This window comes from Desarmillaria tabescens (assembly GCF_030435595.1).
Source record: "Desarmillaria tabescens strain CCBAS 213 chromosome Unknown EV420scaffold_7, whole genome shotgun sequence".
Lineage (NCBI taxonomy): Eukaryota > Fungi > Basidiomycota > Agaricomycetes > Agaricales > Physalacriaceae > Desarmillaria > Desarmillaria tabescens.
The window spans coordinates 495,083-514,520 of NW_026848306.1; the positions used below are offsets into that span (position 1 = coordinate 495,083).

A 19,438-nucleotide genomic window follows, 5' to 3' on the forward strand; every position below is an offset into this window, starting at 1 on the left:
AACTGACCTCCCATCAACCTTGACAAGGTCCAATAGTCATCTCCACACGTGAGTATTCCATTTCTCTTTTATAATTCTCTTCAGGTTACTTTTCAACGGACCTCCTTTTCCTCACAATGCCGGTACAGACTTACTCGTACTCGTCTTACTACCATTCACCTCACCAGTATTCCTTGACCGTATTCTGACCATGTCCCCTTGTCACCACAGGATTATTCAATGTCCTCGCCTGAGCAGTCGCTGTCCATGCAACCACCCCCTTCACCGTCGATACCAATCGATCCTGCTTTAGCCTTGTACCCTCCATACTACACAAATTATTCCCAGCCGCCCCAGCACCTTCCACCTCACCTTTCTCTACCTTCAAACTACTCTTCGCCTTCGTCGCAGGGTTCTGACACTATTGGAACCCCCCCAACCGAACACATGTTTCCGACATCGTCCAACGCCAATGGCAAGAGACCGGCACCCTCTGGCAATGATTCCAGGAAAAAAGCACGTAAGGATGATGATTCCGACGTTCGTAGCCCAACTGCGGAGAAGGAAGAGAAGGCAAAGCCGACGAGAGGATCTCGGTATGGATCTTCTAGTGTTTCGAACCTCCCTCTCTGACTCTCGTTCAGTGCTTGCACTGTATGTCGCCGACTGAAAATGAAGTGCGTCGGTGCGGAGCAAGGTCCTCCGTGCAAGCGCTGTCAAGCCGGAAATCATGAATGTATCTTCGAAGAATCTAACAGGGGTAAAAGATCTTCCAAGTGTGTATTACTCATCGATATTCTTGCAATCGACTCATTATCCCCGCAGAAAACACGAACTGCTGACGAGGTCAATCAGGAAAATGGAACGGACGTTAGACACTGTTCTCAAGTCGATTGGCAACCCGTCTATTGCTTCTGGGATGTTGTCGCGTTCTCCCTCGCCTAGTCCTGCAACAGCAACCACGCAGGCATTAATTGCAGCATCGCCTTCTTCCCACTCTCCTGGATCATACCATCGTCAAACGCCGGGTTCACCGAAACTTCATTCTCTCCCTGACAATGCCCTGAATCCTCTGGGTCTATTGGCAGAAGGCCAGTCTCGCCAATCGTCGCGCCCAAGGGCACTGCAAGTGGTATGCTTGCAAGGGGCGCCGAAGCGAACGGAACGCCGGTGCTTGGCGTTGCTAGCGACAATTACTTTAAGCCCGGTATGAATAACCTTAACTTTTTTGCCCGGATACTTACGGTTTAACAGGTCCTATGACGATTCTGCCACTACGTCGTCTCTACATTGAACGCCAAGTGCAACCCGAAATGCTTAGTTTTGTCTCTACAAATGAGGTGGTCAAACTGTTTAAAATGTTTGTTCTTTCATCACATTTGGATGCGTCATTTCTCATGCTGTTTTCTTGTTGGCCTTAGTTACTTCGACCATATGAACGTGAGTGTGCTCTGCAGTAGTTCGTAAGCGTGATCCAACTCAACATTGCATTTAGATGCATTCAAATCTCTTGGATAAGAATTTCCATACCCCTTCCCTCGTGTGTTCTCGATCGCCATTCTTATTGACTACCAGTGAGTTTTTACTTGATCACACCACAACATGCACTGAGGCGCGTACAGTCTGTGCTATATCCAGCAAATTCTATACCGAGAAGCCGGACTTACACCCGCGGCTTAATGAGCTCGCCAAGAAACTCGCATTCAGCGTTCCAGCGCGTGGATACAAGTCTCTGGAGATTGTTCAAGCGTACTTGCTTCTCACCCTTTGGGGGTGTGGTGCCGTTGAACGTTTCGAACAAGATAAGACCTGGCTTCTTTTGGGCATGGCCATCAGGTTCGTCTCTCATGGACATGTCGTATTTTTGGTACACTCACCTCGCATCAGGATGGCGACAGATTTAAACTTGCATAGAAAAACCACTGTTTCCGCGCAAGATGGCCAGGATGCTCGGGCACGCGAAATCGAGGTTCATAACCGAGAACGAACGTGGATATTCTGCTTTTGTCTTGACAGAAGCTTCAGTGCGCAGATGGGTAAACCTTATTCAATCAAAGAAGAGTGAGTGTCAGTGATAAGGGGTCGACTCAGGTTCCTAACAGTTTCCGTCTCATGTAGTTTTATTATTCGGAACGTCGATAAATGGTGTAGTCTCCCGTGTGCCGCGCCGTCCGATGCGGCATTAGCCGCATATGCTGTTCGTTCTTCTTTTTTCTATCACTTCGAAGAATCGCTAACGTTAGTTGTGTACAGGAACTACAAGCAATACTGTCACGCAGTCTTGATTTCCTTTATTCTAATACCGAGTCCGGTAATGGACTGCATACAACTTTGGACTACTTGTTGATCATCAGGACGTTCGAGGACCAAATATTTACTTTCAGGCGTAAATGGATCGCCAGTTCTGAAACGACCAACGGTAGGCTTCGTCTCTTCAAAGAACCACGACGACATACTGATCATCCCGTCCGATAGACAAGGTTTCCATTGAACATGAATACAAAGCCAGAATATCCGAGTTTTACTTCAATTACACTCTACTCGTCCTGAATTCGTTCGGCTTGCAAAACGCTATTGAATCTGCGCCTCTCAATGTCGGCCATTTCTTCGCAAGAGTCCATACGTCTGCCATCAACTGCGCTACAATCGTCCGCGATCACTTGGGTCCGAACGGTTTCATGAAATATTCCCCCGATTCTCATAGTGTTCAAACGTCGTACGCGGTACTCAGCTTGCTCAAGGTCTGTCCTTTCTTCTCGCACCTTCCAATCATCAAACTGACCGCAACGCTGTAGTTGGTCCGCCCAGAATTCTCCGCATATCTGGAGGACGAGCAAAAGACTCTCACTCTATGCCATGACGTCGCAGATGTGCTGGAGAAGGTTTCCGTCAGTCCCCATCACACCACTGCGCTATACGGCGGATTTCTGAAAGCACTCATCACGGCAAAAATGGAAGCCTCATGGCGAAGGTCATCATTCGGTTTCTGCCGTTTCCGTGAAGCAGCAGCAGCAACAACAGGCGCAGAACAACTGTCCTCCACCGAGTTACTCTGACCCGTCTTCTTTGCTCGGTGAATTCCGCTTCGACGGCGAGATGGGTCCTGCCTATGGATATATCCACTTTCCCCCCAACGATGGCGCCTAATCCATCGGAGGAGGACATCCACAATGCGAATGGCATGACTATGGATAGCATCCTGAGCAGCAACTTCTGGGATAGTGTGTTGGTACCAGGTAAGGCTCCTCTTCTGGTTTCTTTTGTCCCACCGGTCTCACGCCTTGGACAGGGTTCAATCGCATGGATGGCCTCAGTGGCGGCTTCGTCTTTGGTGCCAATGGGAGCGGACTGATTACCCCTCGAATTGGTCTATCGCCCTATCATTCAGGTGCCAACACTCCTTTGATGAATGGACACGGTGATTTGACACAAATGTCGATCAATGCTGCGTTTGACCAGCAATCTGACGGCATAACGGTCAAGCTTGACTCGTAGCCATTTATGTTTGCATATCTAGTCGTATTATTATGCTGTCTCGCAATGTCGTCGCTTGTATTCTTGTGTGTACATTAGCTATAGTCATTTATCAAGCATGTACTGTATCGTATCCTGTATTAGTCCAGTTTACATCTTGTTTTGCCGCGATTTACTGAACCTGCGAGAGATGTTAGACGAGACTTGTGACTGGTCCAGAACTTGAATTTGCGATACTAGACCTGTTCCTTGACAAGAGTACCTGGGCGGGGGCTGCGGGGAGGGTCACCAGTTCACGATTGAAACGGTGTTATACAGCTATCCAATGACAGTGGTGAAATAACAAAAGCAACAACAATCAAAAATTCAAACCATCTTGAACAAAGGTCTCGTCCTTGTTCCACCGACCTTCTCCAATTTCGCCTTCCCAGCCTTACGCTCCAATGCCCTGACTTTGTGGCTCCTTAGGTACATCACATCAAAGACCCAGTCAGTCCTTTTACGCAACTCCCTTCCCTGGTCATGCAGCCTTTGTTCTTCATCGTCAGATAGTAGCTCCATGGATGTACGGGCACCCTCTTTCCACAAAAGAATCTGTAGAATGGCTTCAGGCAGTAATACATTTTGACAATACTGTCATGTGTCAAAAATCAGATGAGGATTAGAATAACTGGCGGTGCATGTAAGGCTTGCCTCGATTTTCTCCAGTGGGGAGAGCGATTCGTATCTCTCGCACCCAATTTGACGAGGAGGGCCTTCATATGATTCGATAACCGCATTTGCTGGTGTAGACCCGTCATTACCTTCTACAGCGGTATCTGCATTCTATGCGAGGGTTAGGGTTTCTAAGCACTGTAGTAAGAAGGCCTACAGATGTCTCCTCTACCGTATGAAGTATAGGCTGACTCGTGTTCTGATATACAGTGAGAAACTTTCCGGAACGATTCAAGAAGAAAAAACCTGATCAATCACATCTGTCGACGGTACCTCAACGTCTGTATGTTGGGAACTGTCAAGACGCGGTGTTTGTCTGCCTTCCAAGTCCTCTTCAGGTTCCTACGATAGCAGAGTGAGCAAATTGCGTACTGTGTATAATCATGACTGACCTCCATATCGACATCATTGACCGAAGGCGCCAAGGATGATGGTGGAGGCTCTTCCGACGGCGATGAAACGAAGGGCTCAGCAATAGTTCCTGGAGACTTAGCCTAGGCACATGGGTAACATGTCTGACACCGAGCATTGCATCGCTTACCCTGACTGTGGGTGCTTCAGAAGCCGGCTGTGAAGACGTTGACAGTACCTCGCCCTCTTGCACAATAACAGGCAAAGTCGAGGGAGATGTGGGAGGCTCTCCTTCTGTTTGTGAGATCGATGCTTTTGCTTCCTAAGTTGACGTGAGGACTTGCCGAAGAGCTAGAGTAGTAATGACACTTACCACTTCGTGATCTACTATCGGTGTTCTGTCGCCATCAATATTGTGAGGTGTTCCGTTGGCGGTACCATTAGCGGTTGTACCTGTATCTCGAGTTGCTCCACCGACAACTTCTGCAGTGTTTTGCGGCGCTGCAGCGTTATCAGGCAGCGTCTCCTCACCTCCGTCGTCTGCTATCCTCCTCGCCACCATCTCGTCCCGCAGGACCCAAGAGAGGAGAAAACGCGTCAATCTCTCAACATCATTGGGAGTCACTGTCCCTCTCTCCCCTGCATTCTGGTTTAGGACTTTCCTAGCCTTCCCTCCCGCCATGAACATGTCATGTGCCTGCATCGCAGGAGGGTATGTTTCGTTTAGGACGGCTCGCAGGACGGGTTTGGTATAGCAGAATTGTTCACGTATCGAGAGGTAGATGAAGTCAGAGGAAGAAGGCGGTGGAATGGAAGGGACTGGACTAGGTTCTCTATCGTGTGGTTGGCCCATCATGGAGTCATCGTCGTTATTATTAGGATCATCGTTAACCGCAGTGCTTTCGAATTCCCCGAGCTAAGAAATAATGAGAACGCCAAAACATCTTCAAGGCAAATAAAGCGCGTACCTTACATGTGCCAAACGCCTCATCGCCCAGACATTTGAACCACGTCCTCGGAATTGTCCGCATTGCTCCATCGAGATATAATACCTTGTACTTTCCCGCTTTTTGGTTTCTCGAAACGGGCGGGACATACTCCAGGACTTTGGCAGGCCAATATGACAAATGCGAATCCGCTTTTTCTCTCGCAAGCACCAATTCGCCTGGAATTTGGAGTTCCGGATCAGCACCGGGGTCCTCCCATGATTCCAGATCTTCTGCTTCATCGGTATCGGATACTGAATATCCTGTTTGTTGCTTCCTTTTGCTAGGAGAGACGGGCGCTGAGGCATGTGCACTGCGAACGCTTAGCGCAAAGGCGATGTCTGGTAGGTCGTCTTGTTGGTCTTCCTCCTCCTCTTTCGCTTGCAACATTAAACGCAAGGCATCGTGCCACCGTAACCTCATATCATCTCTATCGGTTTTCCGTTTCTTTTTTGGGGACCCTTCAAGGTCATCGACAGCTGAAGGAGGTGAGAACACAGGTTCGTTAAACCTGTTACGTCCCAAGGAGTCAGTCAAGGACAGAACGTTCTCGGAGCAAGGATGCTCTATGGTGATTCGATTAAAACGCGGATTAAGGTTGCCAAAGGGTATTAGTGTGAGTTGATGTCCTATTAAGCGATGCTTCTATATACGGCATCAAAGTTTGTCTGTATATCGGCAAGGAGTAATTTGACATACCTTTGCTGGCCACCAGATGTATTCCTTCTCATTTTCTTCCTGGAAGACGCTTCCCGCACTACTGACAAGAACCCATACGTAATTTCCAAGGCCATCGAGAGACCACGGCATCTCGAACGAGGTGGAAAGCCTGCTCACTGACGACAAAGACCTGGTCAAGGCTGCCTTTGAACGGCTTGCCTTGTGAAACGACGTGGACCGCTTCACAGGTGTGGTGGGAACAGAAGATAGCGGAGACTCATCAGCATCCGACAGGTCAGAGAACGCGAACGAACGTTTTTTCTTTGACGTCGACAACGTAGATGAGTGATGAGCGTCTGACGATTCGGGACCGGCCGCTCCCTGAGTCTGTATACGAGTCGATGTCGATGCTGTAGGCACAGTGGATTTGCCGCGACCTCTTCGACTTCCACCGCCTCTTCCCTTTCCTCGTCCCGTACCTCTTCGCTGTCGCGCCGGCCGTTCATATTCGTCCTCGGAGTTCACTGGAGAGTCATCCAGTTGGCTAGAGAAACTCGAGCTGGCTTTCTTTGCAGCATTTCGTGTTGGGATAATCTTGCTCTTTAAAGGGCTACCATCAGCATTCATCTTGACCTTGGGCGGTATGTGTACAACTCGCCACCATTTAACCTCCAGATATTCAGAGGCCCCGGTGGTGAGGAGAGCTAGGAAGCGAGGAGATACAAAATCACAGCAAAGCCCGAGGATTCGTCGACAGACCGCGTCGCTGGCAGCAGTTGTTCTGGATTCGGGCAGAAGAGTACAAAGGGAACTGCCGGCGGATGAGCACACGTCGGGTCACAAAAGTGTGATTTGTGACCTAGAGGTGCGACGAACAGCCAAAACGGAAGCAAAACTAAGCAAAGCCGGAGGAGGCTGAAGGCAGGAAATTACATATACGCTCCGTATGGCTTGGGATACGCCAAGCCTTCCAAGCTTCACGCGTGATGACATCGCACCAAGACTTTTGATGATTTACTTGTTACGGATAGTACAAAATAAAAAGTACACGAGTCTGGATAAGTACACTTCTATGCTAGCAAGACAACCGGGAACGTTGCAGGGTATATTTTTGATCGGGGTCCGTTCAGTGATAGTGACGAATCTAATGAAAAGCGGTGAATATTTTCCGTGAAGGAAAGAAGCATCCAACATACCTTGATACCTGCTAGAAGTTCCACATCATATTCTTCTCCCTTGATGAACGTACCGGTGCCGTAGCTTTTGATACGGGCCGTCTCCCACCTGCAAGATGTCAGACGACATTGCTGCGCACCAAAATGAAAAGCCTACCCGTCAGTGGTGGGAATTTGGTCGTGGAAAATGACATGACCCTCCTCGTGGACCTTCTTCGATGGCAGCAGGTCGAGAGGGATGTCATTAAGGAAGTGGGCGAAATGGAAGACACCGAGCCTGCGTTTCTGTTGCTGATCCTCGGGAGGACTGACCACTATACCACGGATAAGTATAACGATGGGTGAGGCAATTACGAACACAGCAAACCTCGATGCATTGTTCCCTTGAGGATACCGCCGCTCATGAAGGATAGCTGATCGCCAATATTGATGACAAGCGCATTGTCTTTGTGTTTGACGTATCGCCAAACATTGTCAGGCATGAGGACTTGGAGTGCGGTGATAGGTTGGGACACGAGCGTGGAGATGCTGTTGAAATCGGTATGCCCGTTCAGCATCACGCCGTTTGTCTTTGCGGACTCATCCTTCGTCAGAGGGTCATAAATCATATATCGGAGAAGCTGAATTTCGAGAATCATAAGCCAAAAAACGACCTTTGAGATAAAATGACGTACATCATGACCAGTATTCCCGTCGGTATCCTTGTGGAGCTTCCACAAATAACCTTCTTCTAGACCGAGAACACCGTCGATGAGATTAAGGACACGTCGCAACACCTTTTCCCGGGTTTCCTGTAAGATGAGATGAGTGTATGTGAGACAAACGGTGAAGTTTACGAGAAGAGAAAGTAACGTACATCTAGATAGGCCTTAATTTCTGGGACGTAAGGCTGTAAAGGCTTCGGGTGTCGACTCGTCGGGTCTATCCTAAGAAAAAAAGATTCAGAGATCATGTGCAGAGCCAAGTAGCAAAACAGACTTACTGGCCCAGGTAAAAGTTGTAATGCTCTATTCTGTCTCGTACACCATCTTTAATCTCCCAGTAATTTTGTAACTGTGATGATGGTGAACAACGGACGATCAGGTCTTCCACTGATGAATAGAACGAACCTTATAGCCAATAAACGAGCCTTCCTCCTTGATCGGAGCCCTGTGTCGTTCCTTCGCCTCTCGGGACACTCCGTCAAAAGTCAATTGGCCAATGGAGAACTGACGATTCAACTAACAAAACGATCAGTAACGCAGCTAGTGAGCAACCGATCATGAAAACACGAGAGCAACAGTACTCACAGTTTCAGGTGAAATGCCATGGCCAACAACATAGAAGAAACCGTCGCGACTGAGTGCCTTCTCAACAGTCTTGACAAGCTCGCTCTTATTCGTATCATACAGCGAGAGATCAACTGTAAGTATGTCGGCCCATTCCACCTCCGCCTCAGTCACTTTCGGTGCTTCCCATCTAGGAAGCGGAGGCGGCGAGGCAGGGGCGGTATCAGTGACAGTGAGCGTGGCGGACATTCTACGAACAAGGTGATGAATAGGAGCAATTGTCTATCCTTCTTTCTCAGCGTCTCAGTTGTATTATACTAAACCAGTTTGAAATGCCAATCGGCGACTTACTATTGCGTGTCTCGCGCAACATTCTCCGCAAAGCACGCAATATCAAGCTTCGCGAACCACATTCCACGGGAAAAAATTGTATTGCGCAAAGATGAGTTCAGACGCCCATCAGAGCACGAGATTGGCTATCCGCGGTAGCAATGGAATTCCCTATAGTACATTGGTTGAACTTTTGAGTCAGAAGGTTCGTGAAGGAAGAGTTTCTCACCAATGGTACATACTACGTCCCCTGGATCGTCTCGCAGAGTCGCATTGCCATCAAAATTTCAAGGTCTGTCACCTGGTCTTTAAGACTTTTATCACCTCGAGAGGGAGCACGTCATCAGAGTCTGATCGCAAGCAATCATTCAGTGCTCTGCCGCCTCCGGACTGGGCTTGGCCCTTCCACTCTCGATGAAAAACGTTCGAGTATACGTACCGTGGCGAGTGAAAATCCTAGCCGGCAAGAACCTGTGCCTGCGAGACAGCCTTCTGCCCTGTCACAGCTGAGAATGATGGTGGTCGCTCTGGCAGTAGTAGGGTCTCTTCATTAACAACACGTGCAGGTTTTCTCTCCGCCCGAACAAGAGTGAGGGAATTATGTACGTCGCGGTCGAGCCCTTCATTGAAGGGCCTAAACATTTGCCACATCCGAAATTATAGTACGCCGTGGCAGATTCTAATGTCAAAAAGATGTGTATCGTGATATTCGGAGGCAGGCATATTAAGTAAGGAATAGATAATAGGACAACCGGTACAGTCGTAACTGAGGATTCATACACTTTTTGATGATGTCGAGTGGAGCGCTACATGAGAAATGCCGAGGGGGTGAAGAAAGTTTTCATGCAAGAAGGAAACGTGCCGGAAGTGAAACGGAAGAAATCCAAAGATGATAAAGAGATTTGAACGAACATTATAAAACTTTATAGAATAGATAACCTCATGTATAAGAAGATGAAAAATGTCATCTGGTGTTGTTCGATCGTTGGGATCGGGTACCTGTGGAATGGCGCCGTTGAAGGCGCCGACTGGTATGAGTAGAGCCTTTGCCAGAGCTGGCGGATGAGAACGACAGCCGTGGCGCCAGGCTGAACAGCCGTTGAAGAAATGGTTTCTTCTGAATCGGACTGGGATACATGGGGGACACGGGGGATTTAGAAGATGCAGGTGATTTGGTGGACGTAGGAGATCTAGAAGACGGAGGTGATCGCGAGGAGCCATAAACGGTGGTATCCCCCGGACGCTATAGGCGGATGGGTCAGGATCACACATCATGTGGAGGATGGGAATGACTCACGATAACATGCACTTTTTGCTTCCCCGTTGGGATCACATAATATGTGCTCCCGGACTCATCACTCGCCGCAAAGGATGCCGTGCGCCTCAGAGGCGCGGATCCTGTTCCGATGATGACTTCGTTCTCGACTAACTTGAGAAAGGTGATCATCAGTACGGATAAGGAGTCGCATTAGAGGGAGGATAGTGGGGGGCCTGGTGCTTAACGGGAGCCGAATGGCTATATACCATTCCGTTCGGACCGACATTCGGCATGTAGTTGTAGATGACAGGTGGCTGATAATTGGCGTGAAAGGGACCAGAGGGGGCGTAAACAATAGCGGGGGGAGTGCGCTTATGGTGGATAGCAGACCCATGCCTGGAAGGAACCGGCTGAGACTGCGTAAATTTGACCTGCGGACCATGGAAAGATGCCATCGATGGAGGATAGAAGGGCACCTGAGGATTCGGAATTGGTGGAGGAGGAGCGTCGGTATGCGTTTGGGAAAATGTATTCCTAGGAAGAGAACGCGATCGCGATTGATGCGAAACGGGACGTGTTGGTACTGGGTCAGCAGTGTACTGCGAAGGCAGGATTTGAATCTCTTCGGGGGATTGAGAGGGCAGCTGCTCTATTTGTCCATGTCGACTTCGCCCCGAGAACGACTTTGTACCGTCATGATTTCCACCATGCCTTGTGCTAGATTTGCGTCCTTTCGCAGCATCACGTTGGGGATTGGGAATAGGTTGGTCCGGGCGACCGTCTGTAAAGCGTAGCTTCAATCTCGGAGGTACTGAGATAGAGCTCCAAGCATCGGAAACAGGCGACCCCGGAATTCTCTCGTCCTCATCCAACTCGGTTGGTGGTGCGTTGGGCGAGTAAAATTCAGCACCTGCAGTTCCCGTCACCCAACCCAAGACCCGAGTTTGCGAATTCTTGTACTCTTGTACAACCACTGGGTCCGCGGTGTAGTGTGACATGCTAGAAATGTCGGGAACGTCGCATGCAGCGACAAAGACGTGAAGAGACAAAGATCGATGAACAAGCTGTTAACGGTAGGGGCCTTTTATAAGCGGTAAAGAAGCGTCTGCCGGCCTTGGCGGAAATGAAGACAGTAAGGATGTGTAGAATTCACGACGAGAGAAAGAGAAGTTTTTTCCCTGCCTAACAGCTTATATCGACTGGCCGGAGATCCACGGTGGACTGTTGATTGGGTTGCAGAGGGAGATTGGACAGCGATCGAGCTTTTTTCCTGAGTAATCACCGGGTTATCAATAGATCAGAACGTGTTTTCCTCGAGGCAGACCCCAGAACAAGCCAGATTCGCCGTCCACGGGCCCGAATATTCGCGCCGTACACCGCAGAAACTGAGAAGCATACTGTACCTTGGCCACGGGAATGCAAGTAATTCTTGATGGTGGTCAAGTGCAGAAAGGTGCTGTTCTGCTCAACTGGCATCACGGCTGCACAGCTCCAAGCCACATCACCGTTCGGCGGACGTCGCCGGTGATTCGGACCTTTCGGACGATTTCGAAATGTTTCCACTCAGGGATAGTTCTAGCACACTGGTGACAGAAGGCCTCAGAAGACAGAGTTATCACACTCAGAAGATCGTCAATTCTTTTTTTTCCTTCCGCGACATTTTGGCTTACCTTTAACTAAAAATAGACTTGCTGACGGCATCATCGGATATTTTTAATACGTCGCTTTACTTACGCTTATAGTTCAAGCGCTCAACGTCAGCTTGAAAGACATCGGCTACCCTTTTGCCTTGCCCAAGCATGAAACATTCAAGTGCATGTGCCCACTTGCCCAGGCCAAGAATGGGGGCCTTGTCAGCCAAGTGCGTAATTAAAGACGCGACGTCGCGATCGTCGTGCACTCGGCCGGAAGACCGATCTGAAAAGGAGCTTCAAAATTTTGTACGAAAAAGTTGCAATGAGCTATTACGGTTCCAAAGAGCGCGTAACATATGAAAACCAATAGGATAAACGAACGACGTCGGTAACGAGGGACGATGAGTTACGATGAATCAGAACATCGTTCAATTACAACATCGACATAAGACCCAAAAGCACTCCCATTGCTCCCATAACGGTCTGCGACGATGCAGAGATAGCGCTGCTGGAGTTCGAATGGGTCGACGAGGCGGCGGCAGAGGTACCGGTCGACGTAGCAGTACCGCTGGAGCTGCCAGATCCGGCCTTAGCTGTCGCTGAGGATGATCCAGAATGAGAGGACCCGGTGGCTACGGTACCAGCGGCCGTAGAGGTGGCTCCACCTTCAACCGAAAACGCAGACACAGTCTCCGTTTCCAAGATTGTAACACCATCAGCTACACCTGAGCAAACGGCGACGCCGGCAGCGATGGAACATTCGTAGCCGACTGTGAAGCCTGAAGTCGCGTCTGGGGCGACATAGGTCAAAGAAGCGTAATCTGAGCCTTCGACGAGGGTGGCTTTGGAAGCATGAGTAACAATATCAACAAAAAAACAGCGGAACGAATACCTGTGCCGACAAATCCATCAGTGGCATCCGACCCGGGCTGAATGAGAAATGTAGTGTGGCCGTCAGCCACACCAGCAACTTCGACACTCAAAGCCTGAGAGTCAAAGCCGGGAACATAAAGAGAGGTTTGTCCGAGTGCCCCTGTATGATCAATGATAAAGATGTGAAGTCCGAATAAATTTATTGCCTTACCTTGGAGGCCAGCGACAGTGACAAAAAAGAGTGATAAACGTTGCATTTTTTTCAACAGCGAAAGACGGGGGAGGTCGGAAAGAAAGGAGATGCCCTCCTTTGACGACCAACACAAGGTTTATATATACCGCATTCAGGAACGAGCGCCAATACCCTGACCCCTTTATTTAATGTCCAAAATACATATCCTTCCTCGTAAATATATACCAGGAAAGCAAGGCGTCTAATCTTACCAATGTTGAACCTTGATATTTGATCGACGCAGAAGTTGGAATGACTGCGGAAGATTTGCCCTTATGATGTTCGTGCAGTCACTGCGGCTGCAAGACCAGTAAAGACCTTCTAAGATCATAAGGTCAATAGACCCAAGAACGACGCGAGTTTATACACAAGTCAAGGAATTAGCGGTCCAGGGAGCTAAAAACTTTCACACTGGCAGCTCTGAATTTCATTCGGTCTTCTAGAGATAGAATTCCAAGTCTACTTTTGTGGACGATCGAATCTGGAGGGTTGATATCGATCATTATTGGTCCCGTTTGATCAGACCAGACCACGCGTTACGTGGGTTTCACGGTTCACGTTGCTATGACAGATTTCGTTCAGACAATAATGAGATGTTATTCTAGAGGAAAAAAGGCATACCGTAGCCAGGTCCATTTTGCACTGCAAAAAGTGTTTTCACACGCTACAGCTGACTGCAAGAGCTGAAACAGGACAACTCTGGTACAAAGCCCAGGCCCAAAGGCCACTGGAAGGACTTTAAAACCCTCAATATGATCTGAAATACTTGTTCTCAGCCCAGCGAAAAGGCCATGTCCAGGGAGTTTACTCGAGGTTGGGACTAAAAGGGACATCTCGGATGAGTTGGCGGCTATCGGAGATTGTCGGGAACTTAATCTGATACGATCCTACTTACCTGGTAGGAGCATCTTATCAGATAAAGACTGGCCATTCTTCGACCAACTCGACTCTTTATTCTCCCTCGTAGAACCGTTGGCTTTATTCCAAGATTCCATGACTTGATGTCCGCCTTGGACGCTGAGATTTTTCGACCCGATGCGAAAGCTCCCAGGGATGGCGTCAAGGAGATAATCCTTCAGCTACGTTACCAGAGGCACTTGAACCTATTGATTGGGTATGTCCATCCAATATTCTGCAGGCAACGTCGGCTCAAAGATAGCAGACTTATAATTCATGCGATCTTTTTCCTCGTCGTATTTCTACGTGGCATCATCATCCGGACACCACTTCGACAATACATATCCTCCTCACGACTAATATCCCAACTACGACCTTCCCAATATCCACGACATCATATACAAGCATATAATATCTTCAAGAAACTCGGAGTCACCATACCAACTTTCAGCCAACTCGTCGCCCTTTCCTCCTTCACCCTCTTATTGACATTCTTCTCGGTCTTTGGTTATGGCTTCAGACACCCAAGTAACCCGGAGTACGTTCCACCCACTGCGTGGTTTATTCGCTATATCGCAACGCGGCTTGGGGTGATGTCTTTTGTCCTCATGCCGTTGCTCATGTTGACCGCGGGCCGGATGAACTTCTTAGTCTGGATGACCCATTGGTCCTACGATTCGTGGAATATTTTTCATCGGTGGATAGGAAGACTTGCATTGGTATTTGCAGTCCTCCACACGGTTCTCTATCTCGTATATGCTCATCTAGTTGGTGAGTCGTATAATATCCTTGTACTTTCGAGGCCTGGCAATGTTAACTTGCTTGACGTAGGACGATTATGGGTGAACTTCTCGAAACTATATTGGAATTGTGGTTTTGTTGCCCTCGCAATGTATCTCGTCCTGTCGTCTTTCCCTTCCGCGAGGTTCATCCGCCGTATGTCCTACGAGGTTTTCCTCGTGGGTCACGTATTGTCCACAGTCGTATGTTTGGTCGTTCTGTTCTACCACACGCTCTGGCGATTCGCCAATGAATGGCTGTACATCACTATCCTCTATTGGGCCATCGACAGACTCTCCCGCGCATTCAAGGTTACCAGCTTACTCCCTCTCTCCGGAACTCTAACGGATTATGGAACCGTCATGAGACTAGATGTCTACCTTCCAAAGGATGTCAGAATTCGCCCAGGACAATTCGCGCACCTCCGCTTCCCAGAAGTGAGGTACATGGAAAGTCATCCCTTTTCCATCGCTGCAAATAATCATTGTGATAGCGTCGAGGGCAAAGTCTCCGGTTATAAACATGGAAACAGGACTCATGATACGGAATGGAGTCCCCTTATTCCGTCGGAAGAACGAACCGAGTGTTCGTCGCACAAAGCCGTTTCGTTCATCATTCGCCCTTATGATGGAATGACTCGGCCGCTGTACGAACTCTTGGCAGCGAAGGAGAGCGTCAATAGATCGATTTCCGTTAAGGTTTACATGGAAGGTCCATATGGACACGAGCACGACCTTAAAGAACATACTTCTGTTTTGTTACTGGCTGGGGGCGTTGGGATCAGCTTCACACTGCCTTACCTCTTAAATTGGTCTACCATTGTCGCGTTGCGAGAAAACAAGCCAAAATTACGTGCAGTGTGGATTGTCAGGTCTCTGATGGAGGTAGATAGTGTTTTGGACCTCCTGGAGAGCCTTGATGGCGAGGCCAAAGAATCAGTCGAGATATGGTATACTGGTCAGGAGGAAGATTTGGAAGCCCATGCGGAAGCCTCCGCTGCTCCGTCTCTGTGGGTACCGTGGATACCTAGAGTACGCTTTGGGCGACCACGCATGGAGGAGCTTACCTCTCAAGCTCTAAATGTTGGCGAGATTGAATCTCCATCTCTGGGTCTTCTAGGTAATTTGACTTAAGCTTCTACAGGGTCCTATGTGTGCTTACTCTGGCGTTCAGCATGCGGTCCAGGAGGCATGTTAGATCACTGTCGATTCGTAGTAGAGCGGATGATGTTTCCCACGGCAGCGCGTATTCATTATGTAGAAGAGGCGTCGACCGTCTAGAAAATGATTCGATAGAGGGCAGGAACGGTCGATACGTTTGGGCAACAAATGATAGACACTCCTAACTAATTAACGCCCCTTGACGAAGATATTCATTGCCTTATTTCAGGACTAACACTTTCCCAGAAGCTAAAAAAAATGTGAGAAAGATCAAGGTGCGGAGCAGGTACAAGTGCTCACGAGCATCGATCGAGCAGATCTTCTGGCGTGGTAAAGGGAAATATGGCGGGATGGTCGGTTGCAGTCTTGTTGAACCGCATCTCTACGTGATGACCCTGCTCGAACGAAAATGGCTTCCAGGCAGGTGTGATAGTCGGCTCAAATGTCTCATTCGGATCTAAAGGCATAACGAAGGCAAGGAAATACTCGGCAAATGCCTTGTCAAAGTCCGTATTGTTGAAAGGGGGAACGCCGTTCGCATTCATACTAGAAAATGGATAAGCACACAACTAAACAGGTTATGGGAACGGACGTACGAGGGAAAGTAATAGGCAACGTCGTCTCCGTGGCCGGCGGGTGGGATGGCGAATTGACCCTGCTGAATGTCAGTATATATATAAAGTGGTTGAACTTTGAACAACCTTGAATGAGCTCCCTAGGAAACCGCGAAGCAAGAAGTACGTGGGACAGACGAATATCGCTGCCGCGACCAGAGTCAGAAAACAATGTTGATGATAAAGCCTGTACCATACGTACACTCTCCCATAATGGCGGTGACCTGCTCGATTGGTGTTCCAAGACTAGAATACTTTGTAACGGCGACATCACGATGCTGAGAACTCAGGTTCGGAAATAGCTGTGTCAGATACTGAGAAACTTGAACAGTGCCGGCAATACTCGAGTCGACGAACAGTCCTCCCTCATTTGTATTTGTAACGGACATGAGAATCAAGACCAGAATACTTTGCAACGGCTGTGTCACGATTCTGAATGCTCAGGCTCGGGAAAAGTTGCGTCAAATAATCTGATACTTGAACGGTGCCTGCCGTACTCGAATCGACGAATGGTCCACCCTCGTCTGTATTTGTTACAGACATGAGAACCTCCTTGAAAGATAATCAGACAGAAGTCGGACCAAAGATAGGCCCTCAGCTTACCCCGTTAACTTTTCCTTCGCGCATAGCTATTGTCGGTCTTTGCCTTATGAATTCCCCGTCAACAACTGGCACAAATACGAAGGTGCCAAAAAATCCGCTGACGCAAAGGTCAATGTTGATCTGTTCAAGGACATTTACGTTGGCGTTTCTTAGGCATGTCAGCGAATTGGCTGCCGAGGTACAGCTTGCATAGAATTTTAGAGACCAATGTCATGGACTACAATGCGGAGCGCTTACTTCGTCCTTGACACCACGGTGTTGTACAGAAACTAAACACACGTGTTAATACCTTGTATGATTCTAAGTGAGAGATACCGAACCTCCGGAATTACGTCGTTGTAAGCATACTGCAAAGGGAGGAAACTAGAGCTTGTTATTGCAGCCCTGAACAAGGGCGGGAAAGTCCTGCCATCGTTGGCAATAACTTGTTGAAGAACAGAGCCAGCACCTAGAACACGATTGAATCAGACTATGATAGTTTATAAAACACACGGAATTCTCACCGGCTGATTCGCCCCAGATAGTGACTCGGCTTGGATCCCCATCGAACTTGGTGATCTACGAGTAATCGGTAAGTACGAGTTCAAAGCAAACGCCTAAGGGAGAACAGCTCACGTGTTTCTGGACCCACTGAAAGGCAAATTGTTGATCCACTGTTTCATACATATCAATGCAAGCCTAAGCAGAGACATAGAACCTACGAAGACCAGCATTCAACGCGCCATGTGCTTTCACGGACTCTCCGGCCAGAAATCCAAACATACCTAAACGATATTGTGTAACCACGGCAATGACTCCCCCGCCGGATTCACGGACTAGGTCGTTTCCGTTGAAAGCGTCGGGTCCACGGGAGAATCCATTCGCGCCGCCGACATCATAACTGTAGCCACACTCAGAGAGGCTCTTCGATAGAGAATAAAACAACATACCCTCCTCCATGTATCCATACCACGACAGGTAGGTTTTTGCGAGAATCGAGCTGCCCGGGAACATATACGCTGAGAACTGATAAATAACAGCCACAATAAACACCAGAATATTCCTGTGACTTACTTCAAGAACAAGCAGTCTTCAGAATCTGCAACGGGGGTGTCTCTTTTGTCCGCAGGAAAAGTATTACTGGGTCCTTGGCCTGTCTCGCCTTGAAGACATCTGGCGGGTTCTGCAGTAGCGTTCTGTATACCTGGGACGAAGCTCGGTGTTCGGGGTGCCTGCCACCTCAACGAGCCTAGACAGAGGTATGTCGGGAAAAGCGCTATACAGGAAGAGTCCTTAAATCACGCACCAGTAGGAGGTGCCGTGAAGCGTATACCGAGAAATTGGGTGTTATTAGATCCAGCGGGATCCAACGTTCCTCGATATTTGGCGTATCCGAGGTCAATTACCGGAGCCGACTGTACCCCGCAAGGTTGGAGAATTGAAGCAAGAATAGGGAGAAAAGCTTGAAATAACATTGTGGTAGCAGTTTGGGCGAAGACGACGTGTTATGTCCTACGTCTCTGACTATATATGCAGCGCAGATCCCGGAACCGTTGGTCATGACATTTGTCTGCTGACAAGGGGCTTTGAAGCGTCGTTTAAGTCGGTCCGAAGTAGGAGCTCGGGGCTTTTTCATCTTAGCCTTTGAAAGATATATGTCGCGGGAAAAGTCTACGAGTCTCCACCACAGCCGCTGATCCCACATACCCAGTAGTCGTACCAGTGAAACTGCAATAGTAATCGATGTGAGCGCTGGTCCAGGTAGTAACAGCACTGGAAGCTAAATCCGCAGAGCAGTGAGAGGCGAAGAGGTGAAGTTTTCATGTCCTGACAACCCTAACGCGTAACGCGTCTACGACTTCGAAAAGTTCCGAAATTTGGCCGGAAACTACCTTTGTAGTGTTGTGTCCTGGGATCATCTATTGCTTCATAGTCTCGGAGTATCGATGTGAAGCATACCGATAATGACTAGAGCATCGTCGGTGTTCGGGCGGGGGTACCGGTGGAAACAGACAGATCTCAAGAATAGCATCATTATATGCGTACCAGGTACTAAGACGCAAGAAACTTGAACTAGCGATGGAGGTCCTGAATAAGGGCTGTTCGGTTTCTGCGTCATTTGCGATTATTTGCTGTAGAAATTAGAATGGATCCGGCATCTGGAAGACGGCAAACCAGCTATTGTTGCGTCAAAGGGGAAAACTCTGGTTCGCCATGTTAATGGGATGAGTCACCTCCAAGGTTAGCTGGCAAGTTGTCGTGCTGAATTGGTGCTGAAGTCCGTCGGTCCGAGTCAACCGCTACTACGCCCATTATGTAATTTTCTAACAATTACGTCACATCCTAAAACAAATTCCTTGTCTTTCTCCATCATCTACGTCCACGTCCGGCGACGCTGTCAATATATTCTCATTACACCTTCCATTAATTCGTGGAGACCTCTGAAGGGTAATACATCTTCAAACATGCTG

General features: G+C 48.6%; 7 protein-coding genes across 7 annotated transcripts; 2 read left to right on the top strand and 5 right to left on the bottom strand.

Annotated features, from left to right (window-relative positions):
• Window positions 1-219: 219 nt before the first annotated feature.
• Window positions 220-3,474, top strand: EV420DRAFT_1618608 (fungal-specific transcription factor domain-containing protein; the record flags this gene model as incomplete). The annotated part of the gene is made up of 14 exons (XM_060475366.1): window positions 220-575; window positions 624-755; window positions 805-1,074; window positions 1,110-1,186; window positions 1,234-1,343; window positions 1,475-1,553; window positions 1,602-1,815; window positions 1,867-2,040; window positions 2,098-2,176; window positions 2,233-2,398; window positions 2,455-2,720; window positions 2,775-2,950; window positions 3,076-3,215; window positions 3,269-3,474. 14 exons carry the CDS (start codon window positions 220-222, stop codon window positions 3,472-3,474), a joined length of 2,445 nt encoding a protein of 814 aa, XP_060334911.1.
• A 939-nt stretch (window positions 3,475-4,413) lies between these two features.
• Window positions 4,414-7,153, bottom strand: EV420DRAFT_1519089 (uncharacterized protein). Its single transcript, XM_060472092.1, has 5 exons — window positions 6,204-7,153; window positions 5,487-6,149; window positions 4,892-5,434; window positions 4,560-4,840; window positions 4,414-4,509 (listed from the first exon to the last, which is right to left on the bottom strand). Exons 1-5 carry the CDS (start codon window positions 6,789-6,791, stop codon window positions 4,422-4,424), a joined length of 2,163 nt encoding a protein of 720 aa, XP_060334912.1. The 5' UTR covers window positions 6,792-7,153; the 3' UTR covers window positions 4,414-4,421.
• EV420DRAFT_1519093 (uncharacterized protein) lies at window positions 7,154-9,109 on the bottom strand. The gene is made up of 9 exons (XM_060472093.1): window positions 8,629-9,109; window positions 8,449-8,559; window positions 8,322-8,392; window positions 8,196-8,265; window positions 8,014-8,130; window positions 7,707-7,959; window positions 7,497-7,653; window positions 7,361-7,448; window positions 7,154-7,308 (listed from the first exon to the last, which is right to left on the bottom strand). The coding sequence occupies exons 1-9, from the start codon at window positions 8,854-8,856 to the stop codon at window positions 7,291-7,293; spliced, it is 1,113 nt and encodes a 370-aa protein (XP_060334913.1). The 5' UTR covers window positions 8,857-9,109; the 3' UTR covers window positions 7,154-7,290.
• Window positions 9,110-9,901: 792 nt separating this feature from the next.
• EV420DRAFT_1638531 (uncharacterized protein) lies at window positions 9,902-11,193 on the bottom strand (the record flags this gene model as incomplete). The annotated part of the gene is made up of 3 exons (XM_060476839.1): window positions 9,902-10,180; window positions 10,235-10,366; window positions 10,462-11,193. 3 exons carry the CDS (start codon window positions 11,191-11,193, stop codon window positions 9,902-9,904), a joined length of 1,143 nt encoding a protein of 380 aa, XP_060334914.1.
• A 1,068-nt stretch (window positions 11,194-12,261) lies between these two features.
• EV420DRAFT_1638532 (uncharacterized protein) lies at window positions 12,262-12,959 on the bottom strand (the record flags this gene model as incomplete). Its single annotated transcript, XM_060476840.1, has 3 exons — window positions 12,262-12,671; window positions 12,722-12,862; window positions 12,914-12,959. 3 exons carry the CDS (start codon window positions 12,957-12,959, stop codon window positions 12,262-12,264), a joined length of 597 nt encoding a protein of 198 aa, XP_060334915.1.
• An 844-nt stretch (window positions 12,960-13,803) lies between these two features.
• EV420DRAFT_1745165 (ferric reductase like transmembrane component-domain-containing protein) lies at window positions 13,804-15,891 on the top strand (the record flags this gene model as incomplete). The annotated part of the gene is made up of 4 exons (XM_060480116.1): window positions 13,804-14,048; window positions 14,097-14,602; window positions 14,663-15,730; window positions 15,755-15,891. Exons 1-4 carry the CDS (start codon window positions 13,936-13,938, stop codon window positions 15,889-15,891), a joined length of 1,824 nt encoding a protein of 607 aa, XP_060334916.1. The 5' UTR covers window positions 13,804-13,935.
• A 92-nt stretch (window positions 15,892-15,983) lies between these two features.
• On the bottom strand, window positions 15,984-18,442 carry EV420DRAFT_1638534 (Alpha/Beta hydrolase protein; the record flags this gene model as incomplete). The annotated part of the gene is made up of 15 exons (XM_060476841.1): window positions 15,984-16,020; window positions 16,072-16,317; window positions 16,368-16,426; window positions 16,473-16,531; window positions 16,588-16,804; window positions 16,863-16,937; window positions 16,989-17,172; window positions 17,226-17,257; window positions 17,309-17,436; window positions 17,492-17,546; window positions 17,604-17,641; window positions 17,690-17,868; window positions 17,918-17,986; window positions 18,042-18,216; window positions 18,274-18,442. The coding sequence occupies 15 exons, from the start codon at window positions 18,440-18,442 to the stop codon at window positions 15,984-15,986; spliced, it is 1,722 nt and encodes a 573-aa protein (XP_060334917.1).
• Between the last annotated feature and the right edge of the window lie 996 nt (window positions 18,443-19,438).